The sequence below is a fragment of the Leptonotus elevatus genome, chromosome 7 (genome assembly GCF_054856555.1).
Source record: "Leptonotus elevatus isolate MCC_2025b chromosome 7, RoL_Lele_1.0, whole genome shotgun sequence".
Lineage (NCBI taxonomy): Eukaryota > Metazoa > Chordata > Actinopteri > Syngnathiformes > Syngnathidae > Leptonotus > Leptonotus elevatus.
This window is the reverse complement of record NC_141245.1, coordinates 3,595,981-3,610,502: the sequence shown is the minus strand read 5'-3', so window position 1 is coordinate 3,610,502 and position 14,522 is coordinate 3,595,981. Positions and strand designations below refer to the sequence as shown.

The following is a 14,522-nucleotide window of genomic DNA, read 5'->3' as shown; positions in this document are numbered from 1 at the left end:
TATTTCATGGTATCTGTACTGGTATCGGGTCCCGCTCTTGTGACTGTATTTTGGTTAGGAACTAACGGCTTAAATGGTAATTTTGCATTTATTGACTGCCACAGGTACCTCGAGTACAAAAAATCCGAGGTGTTTGTCCTGCCTCGAGTACTCGTTTATTTAAGGCTTTAGCGTAGCGGACGGGCTACTTTAAATGTAGCTACTTATATCACCAACGCAAGAGAAGGAAGAAGAGGGCAGATGTTACTTATTTGATTCAAGCAGCGGGAACGAAGGAATTAAAGACAAATGGAATGCGGAAATGGCGGCAACGACGAATAAGGTTTCCGTAGGTGAAACTGCGGAAGGATCATTACAGGAGAGAGAGCGCCAGCGGTGAACAAGGCCGAGGGTGCGGCCGACTCGCGGGAGCCCAGCCGGCCCGAAGCTGTGGGACAACCGGCAGTGGCGCTTGCGGCTAGCAGGTGGTGGCGGCTCGCCACTTTAAGACATTAGAAGTGCAGGGACAAGCTATTGATCGTATATTTACACTGTCTCAGCTATGACAATACAAATGGCCCAGGTAAAAGGAAATACATTCAGGACAGAAAGTCACAGTCCTAAAGTAGGCTTCAAATCTTTCGACACGTATGACTCTTAGTGGCAACTTCTTTGACTACAAGTTGTCATTTCTACAGGTACAAATCACGACTTTTACAGGTGCAAAACATTTTTTTTACAGATACATTGTTTTTGTTTTTTTACAGGTACACACATTTTTTTTTACAGGTACAAGTTACTTTTGCACCATATTTACCTCCATACGGGCCGTGGCTGGCGTGGGGTAAGTTGCCGCATTTGCGCCCAAGAACATGTATATAAAGAAAAAAAAGCTGATTATAAAAGTACATGTGTAACGACAAAATATAAAATAAAACCCATATAAAACAAAACAACAAACACAACATTCAAGCAACGAAAGCAACATAAGAAAGTTCCACAGTGTTTCACCCAATCATGAGCTACACATTTACACATACATGTTCGAAAAGGAGTAGGAAGAAGCATACATTTATCAGGTCCTACCCCTTTTAACATCTGTTACACAATAAATAGTAGGTATGTATAGTAAAAAAAAACCTGTTAGTATACTGCTATTATATATCTTGATTATTAATAACAAAGGTTATTATAGTAATTATTAATAGTGAACACATTGAACAGTGTGCCTTGTGCATATATTGTCATACTTTTACATAAACAGTGGTACCTTGGAGTTTGAACATAATTAATTCCTGCAAACTGTTCAAAGTCCGAATTGTTCAACCACTGAAAAACCACTGTCTTTCTTTGGGCCCATGACGAAGAAAATTGTCGTGGAAAAATTCAAATTCAGACGTTCACACTCCGAGGTTCCACTGTACATATATATTTTTTTCCTTATCAATAGCAACAATACTAAATATATACAATAATAATAATTATACAATAATAATAATAACATCAACCAATGTTACTTTTTATTGAAAAGCACTTCTTAATCCCTATACTTTTCAAAAATGTTGATTTTAAATTTCCTTTTGAACTAGTTTATGTTTGGACATTGTTGTAAATCAGTACTCAGCCTGTTCCAAAATTTCACTCCACATACAGATTTACAGAAACTCTTCAATGTTGTTCTTGAATACTTTGTCTTTAAGTGATGAATTCCCCTCAAACCATAACCTCCCCGTCTCTCTGGAAACATATTTTCAATATTGCCCGGTAGTAAATTATCTCTAGCTTTATACACCAATTGTACAGTATTGAGTTCCACAAGATCAAATAATTTTACAGTTTTAGATTGTAGAAACAGTGTTATTTGTGTGGTGGAGATATTCTACATTATGGACTGCTTTTATAGCTCTTTTTTTTGCAACAGAAACAGAGGTAATGATGTCTTAAAAGTGTTTAATACGCGAGAGCAGTACAGAATGTGTAATGATTTCTTGTTGAGAAAATGTTTGACTTATGTCAGAATAGAGATGCTTTGAGAGAGTTTGGATCCAATATATTTAATGTGTGGTTTCCAGCAGATTTTATTATCAACAATTACCCCCAGGAATTTAATCTAATTTACTCTTTCTTTATCTACACCTTCAATTTGCAATCTTGCGCAGTTACTTACCTCTTTTAACATTACCAAACACAACTAATTTCGTCTCGTTTAAATTTATTAATAACTTGTTTTTATCAAGCCATGATTTTACATTCCTAGATTCAGAGGTAATTGTACCCAAAATAAGATGCATTTTCTCACCAGAAACTAAAATAGTTGTGTCATCTGCAAATAACACAAATTTCAATAAATGAGACACATTGCACAAATCATTACAATATAATCAGTTTTGGCCCCAACGCTGACCCCTGGGGGACACCACATATCATGTCCAAACATTTTGATTTAAATTCCTCCAACTCCACAAACTGTTGTCTTTCTTTTTTTACCTGTAGGGCAGTACTCCAGTAGGTAATGTGTTTCGTGTCTGCAGATTCATCACAAGCTACATTCATCGCAAGCTTCTTCTTTTTTTCTTCTTGTCTTTTCTTTTCTTTTTTTATATACCTGTAACGCAAAAGAAAAACACCTTAAAAATACCCTATTTAATTTGCCTTATTAGGCCTACTGGTCAACTGCTCCAAATTCATAAATGCACAAGCTCTACCCTGGCGTATAACGTAATGTACAATTTGAAAAAATTAACTGTTGATTAAAAACAATTTTTTAAGTACTTTAATTACTCTTTAGCCAAGAAAAAATATATTTAATCCGAGTACTTCAGTACTCAATATAATTTTCAGTCTAGTATTCAAATACTAAAATACTCTATAGTTGCAGCCTTGCTGTATTCCTTAAAAGGAAGTTGTACAACCATTTTTTTTTTGAGCTCAGTATTGTTCATTCGGTAATCTTACCAATTCGACATGTCCTCATCATTGCTCTGTCTCTTTTTTCTTTTTTTCTTTTTCTTTTTTTGTACATGCGTGAGAATGTGCGTGCGTGTGTGCTCATTAATTTACCTAAAACCTATTAAAAATACCATACCTAATACTGCAGAATCCCGCTAGAGTCGTGAAGTTGTCAGGAGACCCGAGGAAGGATCAAAGAAAAGTGAAATCCAGCACCGACCAGACATCACCTACTACCCACCCGGTTACCAACCAGAATCTTTCACCAACCCCAGAAACATCTAAATTCCAACAAATTAAGGAAGGAAGGAAGGATAGTAAAATCCACAGACATCAGCCTCCACCGATTTAACGACCAGAGGAAGAAGCAGATTGTGTTTGAATTTTGGTAGATGCTGGTGTGATGGCTCTGGCATGCATGAAAACCTCCACCAAAGAGGGGAGCAGTCGACCCCGGCCAGGACAGAGCAAGCACAACCCCCCAGGGCCCCCCAGGCCGCAGGGGCCACCGGCCGGATAGCAGACCCAGGAGCCCGGAGCGCCCCCCCACCACAACACGGCCCGCGCCCCAAGCTCAACGCAGCACAACGGGGCATGGCAGGTCCACCAGGCACCCCACTGGCCCACAGCCTCGCTAACAGACAGAATTACGTAACCAGATTTAAATTAAAAGATTCTATATACGTAGACCATGTTTGTATACATTTTGATATTTGGTTTTTATTCGAGGCAGATATTTTTTCCATTAAAATGTGAGGAGGTTAGACCATTGGTCAATATTCAGAGTTTGTTTATTTTTCCAGTTGACAAGATTTATTTTTTTTGCAATAGTAAGGGCTACGAGTGTAGATTGAAATTGTTTACGTGGTAAATCAGTTGTTGTTAGGTCACCTAGCAAACACAAGTTTGGAGATTTAGGTATCCTACAGTCCAAGATAGTGGAAAGTTTTTCTGAGACTTTAGTCCAGAAATACATAACCTGAGTGCATAACCATAAAGCATGAAAATAAGTGTCGGCAGTGTTTTGTAAACACTAGAGACAAATGTCGGAGTCTGAGAGTCCCATTTTCTTCATCATATATTGAGTAATGTATGTTCTATGAATAATTTTATATTGGATAAGTTGTACATTTGTGTGTTTTGTCTTTTTAAATAAGTTTTCATAAACTTGAATTCAAAAGTCAGATTCCGGAGCTACAGACTGTCTCCCATTTCGAGATGGGTAAATACATTTTATCAGTATACGAAAGTAACTTATATATTTTTGAGAGTTTTTTTGTTGTTGTCGGAGAAAGCTTTGTAATATCTTTAGCTAAAACAGGCGGTTGGAGCGTACCCCGAAGTGTTGGAATTTGTTTCTTTATCATACTTTTAACTTGCAGATAATGTAAAAAAATTCAGTTTTTTATTTTGTATTTTTGGAGCAAGGATGTATATGATATAAACATATTATCTGAGAAAAGATGGTGGAGATGTGTAATTCCTTTCTTCTCCCACACACCTAAATAAAACGATTGGTTGTTAAATTGAAAGTCGGGGTTATGCCATAGGGGAGAAAGCCCACAGGGCTCCACTTGGGCTTTTGTAATTTCTAGTGCCTTCCACCAGGCGGTCAGGGTGGCGGAAATCATTGGGTTTTCAAAACAATTGTGTCACTTAATCGATGTTGTAGCAAAGAGTAAATCTAAAAGTCTGAGGTTATTACAATCCTTCTGTTCTAGTTCCAGCCAACAGTTAGTATCTCTGTTGGGTTGTGCCCATAGAATTATATATTGTAGCTGGTTAGCTATATAGTAGTGTATAAAATTTGGTGCCTCTAGACCTCCTTTGGATTTACTTTTCTGAAAAGTAGATAGACTAATCTTTGCTTTTTTTTTTATTCCGGTAGAATTTTGTAACGGCCGAGTCCTACGACTGGAACCAGTTAGACGTAGGTTTGAATGGAATCATTGAGAAAAAATAATTTATTTTGGGTAAAACTTTCATTTTAAGTTAAGAGGAGCGATCAGCATGGCCTCTCCCAGGAGGCACACCCGTACCATGAACCCCCCCCCCCCACCCCCCATAAAACGTCTAAAAGGGAAGTCAAGCTAGCCGTCACGCCACAACGTGGTCAAATTTCAGAGTAAAAGTGTACTAAGGCTATTTCAATTGCTGTTAATGTATTACTTCAGGGGTGCTCAAGTTCGGTCCTCGAGAGCCACTATCCAGCCTGTTTTCCATGTTTCCCTTCTGCAGCACAGCTGAATCTAATGATCAGCTAATCAGCAAGCTTGGCAGAAGCCCGATACCGATCCTGATCATGAATCAGGTGTGTTAGTGGAGAGAAACATGGAAAACAGGCTGGATAGGGGCTTTCGAGGGCCGAACTTAAGTATGTTTCAGCTTCCTTTACATGTCAGAATGGTATCGACTGTGAATGCGCACTTTGTTTTTGTTTTGTTTCCCACCCACCCCCACACACACCAATACGCGGATCGGGCGTGATCTGAACCGTGGGGCCTGATCCGAACCAACCACGGATCACATAGTGCAACACCTCCTACGCATAGAGTTGATCAGGATGTTGTTATCTGTTAAGAGAACCAACGTGCCAGACGCCATTGAATGTGAGCATTCGCCCACACAAGTCGGTTATGAGTATGACAATGAATTGCAGTCGGGTTGAGACCCCGACGAGGACGACAAGAATGCATGTGAGCTTCCCTGAGATGGTTTCCGACAGTCTGTGTAGAAATGTGTGTTGGTGTGTCGATGTGGCTCATTTGGGTGTATGTATGGGCTTCAAGTAGTTGTATGAACTCCCTCAAATAGAGCGACATATAAGGAAATATAATTTCATCAATATCACTCACCTCCAACACACACAAATCACAAGATGGTCATGCTAAACATTTTTTTAAATTCAGGAATAGCAAAATTAACCTTACAGAAATTGGATTTTAGAATTTAGACATACTCCCTTACAATACAGAATGCAAAGAAAACAACTGAATGTGGACTAACAATATCATGATTTTACACAACCTTCTGACAAAATAAACTCTATTATAATATCTAAGATGATAACATTTTAAATTTATAATTGTGCAAAATTATTGAAAACAGAATAAATAAAATACACATATGTAGTACAATAAAAAAAAAATTGTCACATGGCTACCAGAGTTTCCTTCCACAAATCAACATAAACATGATAAAAAAAAGAAAAGAAAAGAACATTAACATTATAAAGGATGTAGACTATTTCAAAATACAGAGAGAAGTGCGACTTTCCATTTGAAGCCATTATTAAAACAACAATGGAATCTACAAACCGACTGCTGCATCTGAAAACAAAAGTGTGAGTAAGGGTGGATAATGACAACGCAAGCACGTGTGTGCATCCACTATATATATAAAAATAGTGTGTATATTATGTAATAAAATACAAATGACCTGAGCGAAACACATTTTCTTCCCTATATACAGAGAAGAGGTGGCAAATTCCAGGTCCAGAAAGTAAAAACCCGGCCACAGTTTGGCTTTAGCCCCAGGTGCTAGCTAGCTAGCTCGCTAGCTCCCATGGTACTTGTTTACCTGTGTTGGATTATTAACATTGTTTTTCTGTTTCAATTTATATTTTTCAAAGTGTTTTTGATTTTAGTTAGATATGTTACAACTGTTCCCCATATGTTAGTTTATCTATAGTCTTTGTTCTATTCCCTGTCATAGTAAGGTGTCTGATTTAATCTAAATAAGAGGTGTCTGAACAAAAGGGCCGGCTGCGTGAATCTCTGGTGCGAGGATGCTCCAGGGGCCAATTGTTTATCCAGGAGCCAATTATTTACCCACATCTGTTGAGGACTAAAAGAACTCAATGGGAGATGGCCTGGTTGTATTTCGCTCTGCTGACAGAACAAGATCAAAGTCTCTCAGTCTCTTCCTCGGGGGGTGTGCTCTATGTGGGGTTTTATGGGGGGTCTCTGGTGCAAGGAGGTGGCGGGGGCCAAGTGTTTGCCCACATCCTGAGGTAGAGATAAAGAGGGGGTGTGTAGACTTGTTTTGACAGGAAATGCCACATGCTGGGCTATGCCTGGAAGGGGCAAAAGGTACTTCCTTGTCAATGAAGGGGGTGGGAACATTTTGTGTATATATGCATGCATGAACTTTGAGAAGGACACATTTGTGGGTGAGATGCTATGATTGAGCAGCCCCTAATTTGTCTTTCAGACTCTGAAATAAAAGCTGGCAAACTTGTTCACAGATTTCAACTTTGAATTTATTTGAACACGCAGAAATCAAGGACTGATTTCCAACACCTGCCAGGGAGCTAGCTAGCTAGCTAGCTAGTCAGCATCAGGGGCTAAAGCCAAACTATGGCAAGGTTTTTTACTTTCTGGACCTGGATTTGCCACCACTGACACAGAGCACAGCAATGACAAGTTACACTGTCAAATGTTTAACCGTCCAAAACAAAACTAAACAACTGTATACATTTAAAATAAAATTAAAAAAATTATTATAATAAAATTTTGTTTGGAGTGAATTTGTGCTGAGAGCTGAACTTCAGAGGCAAAGATAAATTAATAAATAAATAATCGGTTGTGATCAAATTCAGTGTTGATGAACTAACACCTTTGAGGTGTTTTCAACTTTGGAGGTTCCACTACTAAAAAGAAAAACTACTAGCATTTTCTTCAAGTTTTAAAGGCGTGTAGAGGAAAAGGTGTGTAAATCAATACTAGATTGTTGAGCCTTGTTCTTCTTCTGAATTTGCTTACTGTTAATGGGTCTTTTAGAGATTTACGTTATGCAGTATTTCATCACTTAATAGAGGATGCTGTTGTATTGATTGCGTTTATGGGATCACCGTGACAATAAAATTATCCTATATGGTATTCATCAAAATTGCGGCTCACAATTGTCATAGAGAGGTGCAATGGAATTAACTGCATGTGAATCTGACACCAGTCGCAGCTCTTCTCAGTTAGTATACCGTTTCATTTGTATTTATTTTTTTGCTAAGAAATGATGCAAAGGGTGTTGACGTAACATAGAGTGGGACCTACAAAGTCAAATCATTATAATTCATGTTGTTATATTCAACAAATTTCGTGAGGGTGAGCGACACTTCTCTTCACAATAATGTGGTGGATAAAGATTAGCGGTGTCAGGCGATTACAATTTTTAATCGCAATTAATCACATGATTTCAATAGTTAACTCACAATTAATCACACATTTTACATCTGTTTTAAATGTACAATAAAGTATTTTCTTTCTGAGTTTTCATACTCTTGTTAACATAAAAGTGGACATTTGGCTGCATATTTTATTCATTGATACAGTAATTTCATAATAATTCATAAAATTGAGTTAAAATTAAAAAGATGTAATGTACTGTAAAAAATCAAGTGTGATATTGATTTGTGTTGAGGTCATTTATCTGCCACTAGATGGCATCATTGTATTTGTAAGACATTGGTGACAGCTCAGTACATTTTTCTTTTCATATTAAGAGCTATCTAATCTTTAACATGAAGTAACTTGTGAAATTCTGCACATTTTTAAAACCGTAAACTACAGCTTGACCCTAGTCTCCACAAACATATGCATTATTATGAAATTTATTACTGCAAAATTTTGACGTGGACGTGTCTGCTGTGTTGCGACTGGATTTCCCCCAGTACAGGCGTTCCAAGTAAGGGGCGGTCATTAATCGTACGTTAAAAAAAATTGTGGTGTTAAAGGAACTTTAAATTAACTCCAAATTAACACACTCATTTTGGCACCCCTAAAGATAATTATTTTTTGCATGCAAAAATGGTTTCTTCCACTTTGTCCTCTGTGTCAGGGTCCAAACTGGGAAAATATAAAATGAATGATTACCCTGGCCTTATTTGTGCAAAAACGCTCTCTGCTTTTGAGATGTGATTACTAAGTAATTTATGGTGTATTTATTTTACTTTCTACCACTCACAAGCATCAGACCTATCTATACAAGTTTTAAAAGATATATATATATATATATATATATATATATATATATATATATATATATATATATATAATATGCAATTGCTTGATTGCCTGATTTTTGTGTGCTTGATAAATTAAAGTAAAAACAAACAAACAAACTGTTCCTTGCATCCTTCAATGTTTCTGTATGGTCCTCCGAGAAAAATGTTTGGACACTCTTGATCGCTTCACTCCACAAGCGTGTTTTGCTTTTTCCTCGACTTTTTGGGACCACAGAATTTGCCAGTAGTGACAAAGAGGAAGAGTGCCATGATAACATGGCAACGCGTGTGGCTTCTCACTACAATGTGCAGAATACAACCAAATATCAATAAGTTAAACAATTTAAATACATTACATCAAGGGCTAACAATGTAAAAAGTTGGAAGTCAAGCACTTTGGAGAGTGCACTGAAATTTCCTGAGATTTCTGAAGAACATACAACTGGACTTTGGTGGCATTTCCCCCACACTGCCCAAATGAACGTTTCACTTGAGCGGCCATTTGTGAAACCGACGTCACACTCTTGTAGACAGTAGCAGTATTTGGTGGGATTAATAATCCAACAGATGTTATTCATGTAAAAGTGTCTCCCTCCAGTCAAAGATGTGGTTTGGTCCATGTGTGAGTGGGAGGACGGGGGGGTCGACCATCCGCCATTGCCCCGAGTTGCCCTGCTCCTCACAAGAACACAAACCCAAATAAGGGATCTAAAAAAACAAAAACAAAAAGGAAGCGTTCAGAGCCCAAATAAATGTTTATAATTCAGGATTTCCAAAACCTTTATCACTTTGAGACCCAAAGAAAAAAACTGAAATATCTTAGTTATTAACAGAATCATAAAAGTTCAGGATTTTCCATTAGTTCGTTTTTATTGTGTTTTGACTTTTGTTGTTTTAAATTCCGTTAGTTTTAATAAGTGTTGGGCATGTTGCTTTAAAGGGGAAGTCAACCATAAACATTTATTGACAATAATATGTTATATGTGACCTCACTAGTCTAAACATGACATTCTGATTAATATTACATTTGTGTAATATGAGTTATGAAGCAAAATCCAGACGTTTTTATCCATCTCAGGGGGGTGGCCATTTTGCCACTTGCTGCCGATTTTCACTCGGCAGCAAGTGGCAAAATGGCCGCCTGCTGATATTGATAAAAAACTGCTGAATTTTGCTGCTTAACTCATTTTCCACTAACGCATTATTACCCAGAATGCCATATTTAGACTAGTGGGGATTGCAATTTGTTACATGTGTAGAAATACAAATTTCTATAATTTAATTTAAATAATAAAAATAAATAGTATTCACACACTTTACATTTAAGTGCAAAACTAAAATAAATATTGAACATGTGAAAAAAATGGTGGTCATAAGAAAAACTGTTTACTGACCATAGAAACTGTTTGGAAAATACAGCACCTTTCACAAATCTTCGAACTCGCCGCTCAGTGAGATACAGCGGTACTAGTAACCCAGCACTTTAATTAATTAATTTATTATTGTTATATTATATTATTAAATTATATATTAATATTATTATTTATTTACGTTGTAACAATGGGTAGATTATTTTGTTACTAATAAATTATTGCCGTTAGAAACGCCATTATACTTAACAGTATTATTCCCAATATAGTGAGAGCAGGTTTGTTAGTTAGATGGACTGTCCCTTATTATTGTTATTATTATTTTATTAATTTTTTCTTTACTGTATCAATGGGATTGTCATTGTATTTAATTGTGTCCAAAATGCTTATCATGGCTGAACTGAGAGAGAACACATATGCTATTAGGCGGACTACATGATGAGGAAAAGTCTTTTGGGACTACAGTACATGACGGTCGCTACCTTTCGAACTATTTGGATGAAGTCTTTGGCGGTCCGTGGTACGAAACCCTGCATCTGGCGTGTGCAGGCCTCAAGGGAAGAGGCGTGGGCTACAATCAGCACATTGTTTCCTACGGAGAGCGGAAACAGGACGCAACAGTGGACAAATGCTTGACACAATACAACCTACGTGTACATCATAAAGAAGAAGATGCATAGATTTGCATTGTTCAGCCACATAAGCCATAAGAAAAAGAAAAAAAAGTACTTCAAAAGCATACACAGGCAATGGCTCAATACATTCATATTAGGGGTGTGTCAAAAAATCGATTCTCATAAGAATCGCGATTCTCATTTAGTATGATTCAGAATCGATTTTTAAATGTCCCAAAATCGATTTTACTTCAATTATTTTTATACTGTCTTGCCCTTGTTTGTGTGTGCCTTTATTGGGAGCACTGTTCATGTTGTACTCGATTTGGCCACTTAGGGGCAGTGTGATTTCACGTGTTCTGATACACTGTTAAGTTGTAGCCACGTTCGAGAGTGGAAGGAAAAAGTCACGATCAAGATATTCCAATACAAGTTTTTTTTAAATTTCTGAAGTGTTTTGTATGAATAGTTATAATTTTGAGTGATAAAAGTGCCACGAGTAGCGCACTAATTAGCATTAGCGAGTCAGGCTGGAGTAGATCATGACAATTCTTTGCATATCTATAAATTGAAGCAGAAATCATTGTCAATCAAAATCGTTCTGAATCGAATATAGATTCTGAATCGAATCGCAGGCCCAAAAATCGGAATCCGTGAGACAATCAAAGATTCCCAGCCCTAATTCATATCCTCTGCCAAAATCTTACCAGTGTTTTTGCAGTTTGATAGGATGTCTTTGGTCACTTGGTGGCTTCGACTCATGTAACTCTCGTATGATTCCGACACTGTAAGCTTACTGATGGGGATCAGCGGTCTGCAAACAAACAAATACCTGCTCATTTAGGTGCTTTAAATGTTGTCCATTGATTGATTGATTGATTGATTGAAGTTCTCCTTGTGAGTTAGAATCACAGCTCTTTGTTACATTTCTCAGATTAAAATTGAAATTGCCAAAAGTACTTATTTGATTTTCACATCACTTGTGCAAGTCAAAAAAGCTTTTTTTTGGAACAAGATGCAAAGGCATATGTTATTATTATGGATTATTCGCTGTTATGTGATGTTGATCCAAATGTGTTATTATAAGTTTCTGTTGAATTGTCTCACACACCACGCCATTTTGTTACTGGTTCATCATATATCTTTACATGCAAAATGGCTGAACACGTTGTCCTAATTTGACAAGCATATTTCTATTAGACTTTTTCCCAGTTGAATCTTGACTTTCTTCAACAAAAGGAAATGTACTGTGAAGCGTTAGATCAACCAAGGATCAGCCAGTTTTTTGAAATACTGTAGCTCATCGCAAAAGATATTCGTTGTGAAAAAGTTTATGGGGATGCTGCAATTTAATTCAACTCAAAAAGTGATGATCCTTGATCCATCTGAAACCAGCATTTACAATATCTTCTTCTTTGTTATTTTTTTTTATCTTTATGTAACATAATAAAATGTAAACAAACAAAAGAATATATATTCCCCAAAATGTCAACTCTTTACTTACTGTAAATTGAGAGATTAGTGGGAGAAATGACTGATTAGTATTTGTTAAATATTTAAAATATGACGTCTGTGACAGGCCAAAAATGGTGTGCAATTCCCCAAATAAGATACAAATGGTGACTTCCTGTTAGGTTTAGCATATGGCTCCAAAATGCTTTTTTGTAGGTATGCCTCCCAGTTTTCACAAATCTAGCTGAATTATACAATCAGGATGCTTCATTAAAAATTTGTAGAGGGCGCTATTGAGCCAACCTTGGACTTTCAAATACTCATAGCTCACTTCCTCTTTATTTTTGGGTATAAGAGATGCTTCATCAAATTTAAATAACACGGTTACGTCAACAGGTCCTACATAACTATTTCATTAAATATTGTTGGGTGACTAAAATTTAGCAAATGTTCTTAACTTATTAAAGCAACACTAAGGAACTTACAGTAGATTATGGCGGCGCCATATGGACAAAAGCGGTAATGTACATTCAAATTGACTTCTGACTTTGTAACGAATGGGTTAAGGTGGAAGTGACGTATTCCATAAAGCAGTCAGCACATTTGTAGTTTTTTGTGTGGCAGTGTTCCTACCATCCTCCTCAAAGTTGCTTAGTGCCAGTAAAAATGACACCGACCCCCTCAGGCTATGGCAAAGGTACCATTCAACTAGTTTTAAGTCGATGTTTCATCAGAAGTGTTATGAAAATATTTTATTAAGGTTAAAAAGTTCCTTAGTGCTACTTAAATACTACATTATATAGTTATGTTGAATTTACCCAACATTATTATGCTCTATTTACTAAAAGTCAGGGGCGTGCAGTGACCTTCGGAGGGGCAGGTGCCCAATGTAAAAAAGAAAAAGAAAAAAAGGGCCACATGACAATGTGCCTGCAATGTCCACTCACTTGGGGTTCGAACTTCGAACCCATGCCACTGCTGAGCCGCTGTGTGTGGGGCGGGGAGCTGAGGGGGATGAGAAATTAATAGAGGGCGTGTGGGGGTGTGTGTGCGTGTGTGTGTGTGGGGGTGTGTATGCGTGTGCATGCATGCATGTGAAAAAAAATCCATTGTAAAACTCTTAATTAAAAAAATGTCTAAACAATAAATCACACATGATGAAACAGTTATTTTTCTGCAAGGCCAATGCCGATCACCCACAAAAAACTTGTTTTAACATTTGTGCATGAATAATCAATTATGAACAACAAATTTACAGAAATAAAAATGATTATGTAAAATGTACATGAAGTTTACATTTTAAATAATAAGTAGTGTTATTATGATTTTCCTATAGTGCATGTAGCATAAAAAGGTCTCACTTTACATTTAGCTTCATTCAAGTAAGAGCAAATGTTGTTTATTAATTGTCTGTGTAGATTGTCAAGCTTTAGTTATTGCAACTGACTCAACAACTGTCACATCTTGGCAAGCTAGATTGTTTTTTGGGGGGAGGGGCTCTTCATTGTCCCCCTAATTTCTGAAAACACTGCCACGTGTTTCTGATCTCACTCTGGCGCAAACCCCACACTGTAAAAAACGAGCTGTTGGTTAAAATACAAACAAACATCATGAAGCAATTTCCACATATATTTTAAAGGTGCATTGTGCCGTTTAAAAAGACAATATTAAAGCTTTTTCGACATCATGCATTCGCCGCCAATGCCCAGATGAGTACGAAGAGCCCTGACTGTTTTACTCTGACTGGACCTATCAGATTTGATCTTCCCTTTATAGTAGAGTGTGCGGACCCTCACACCTATGCTCTAAAGTACATTTCAATTTAGCTATCATTGGGTACATGCCACAAGACTTATCTAAAAAAAAAAAAGTAAAAAAGTTACAAACAGCTACTGAAAGTGTTCCTTCTATTTTTCACATTGAGCAGACGTCTACATTTTTACAGCGCGGTAAGACTCAAATTCCGACATTTCCTGTGTTCCTTAAATGCATCAGTAGTTGTTGGATGGGAGAGTGGAACATTAGTTTTACCGGAGATTTTTGGTCTTTATGAAACTCAGGGAGGGGATCGGGGGTCCTCCGCCTCCTCAGTGCACTCTATGACCTTGGCTTTTGTTTACTGTGAGTGAGACTAAAATAAAAACGCAGCGACCAACG

The 14,522-nt window shown here is 37.2% G+C and overlaps 1 protein-coding gene and 1 long non-coding RNA gene across 4 annotated transcripts in view; one reads left to right on the top strand and one right to left on the bottom strand.

Annotated features, from left to right (window-relative positions):
• Nucleotides 1-241: 241 nt before the first annotated feature.
• Nucleotides 242-4,121, top strand: LOC147170395 (uncharacterized). Its single transcript, XR_015095512.1, has 3 exons — nucleotides 242-677; nucleotides 747-823; nucleotides 3,077-4,121. It is a non-coding gene; the product is annotated as an uncharacterized LOC147170395 (long non-coding RNA).
• A 1,689-nt stretch (nucleotides 4,122-5,810) lies between these two features.
• The window catches only part of ubash3bb (ubiquitin associated and SH3 domain containing Bb), a 29,548-nt gene continuing 20,836 nt past the window's right edge, over nucleotides 5,811-14,522 (bottom strand). For all 3 annotated transcript variants that reach the window (XM_086081474.1, XM_086081476.1, XM_086081477.1), the window contains exons 12-14: nucleotides 11,621-11,727; nucleotides 10,782-10,891; nucleotides 5,811-9,637 (exon numbers count right to left, since the gene is read on the bottom strand). In XM_086081474.1, coding sequence (XP_085937600.1) covers nucleotides 9,500-9,637; nucleotides 10,782-10,891; nucleotides 11,621-11,727 — 355 coding nt within the window. In that variant the 3' untranslated portion in view covers nucleotides 5,811-9,499. The remainder of the gene's footprint in view (nucleotides 9,638-10,781; nucleotides 10,892-11,620; nucleotides 11,728-14,522) is intronic.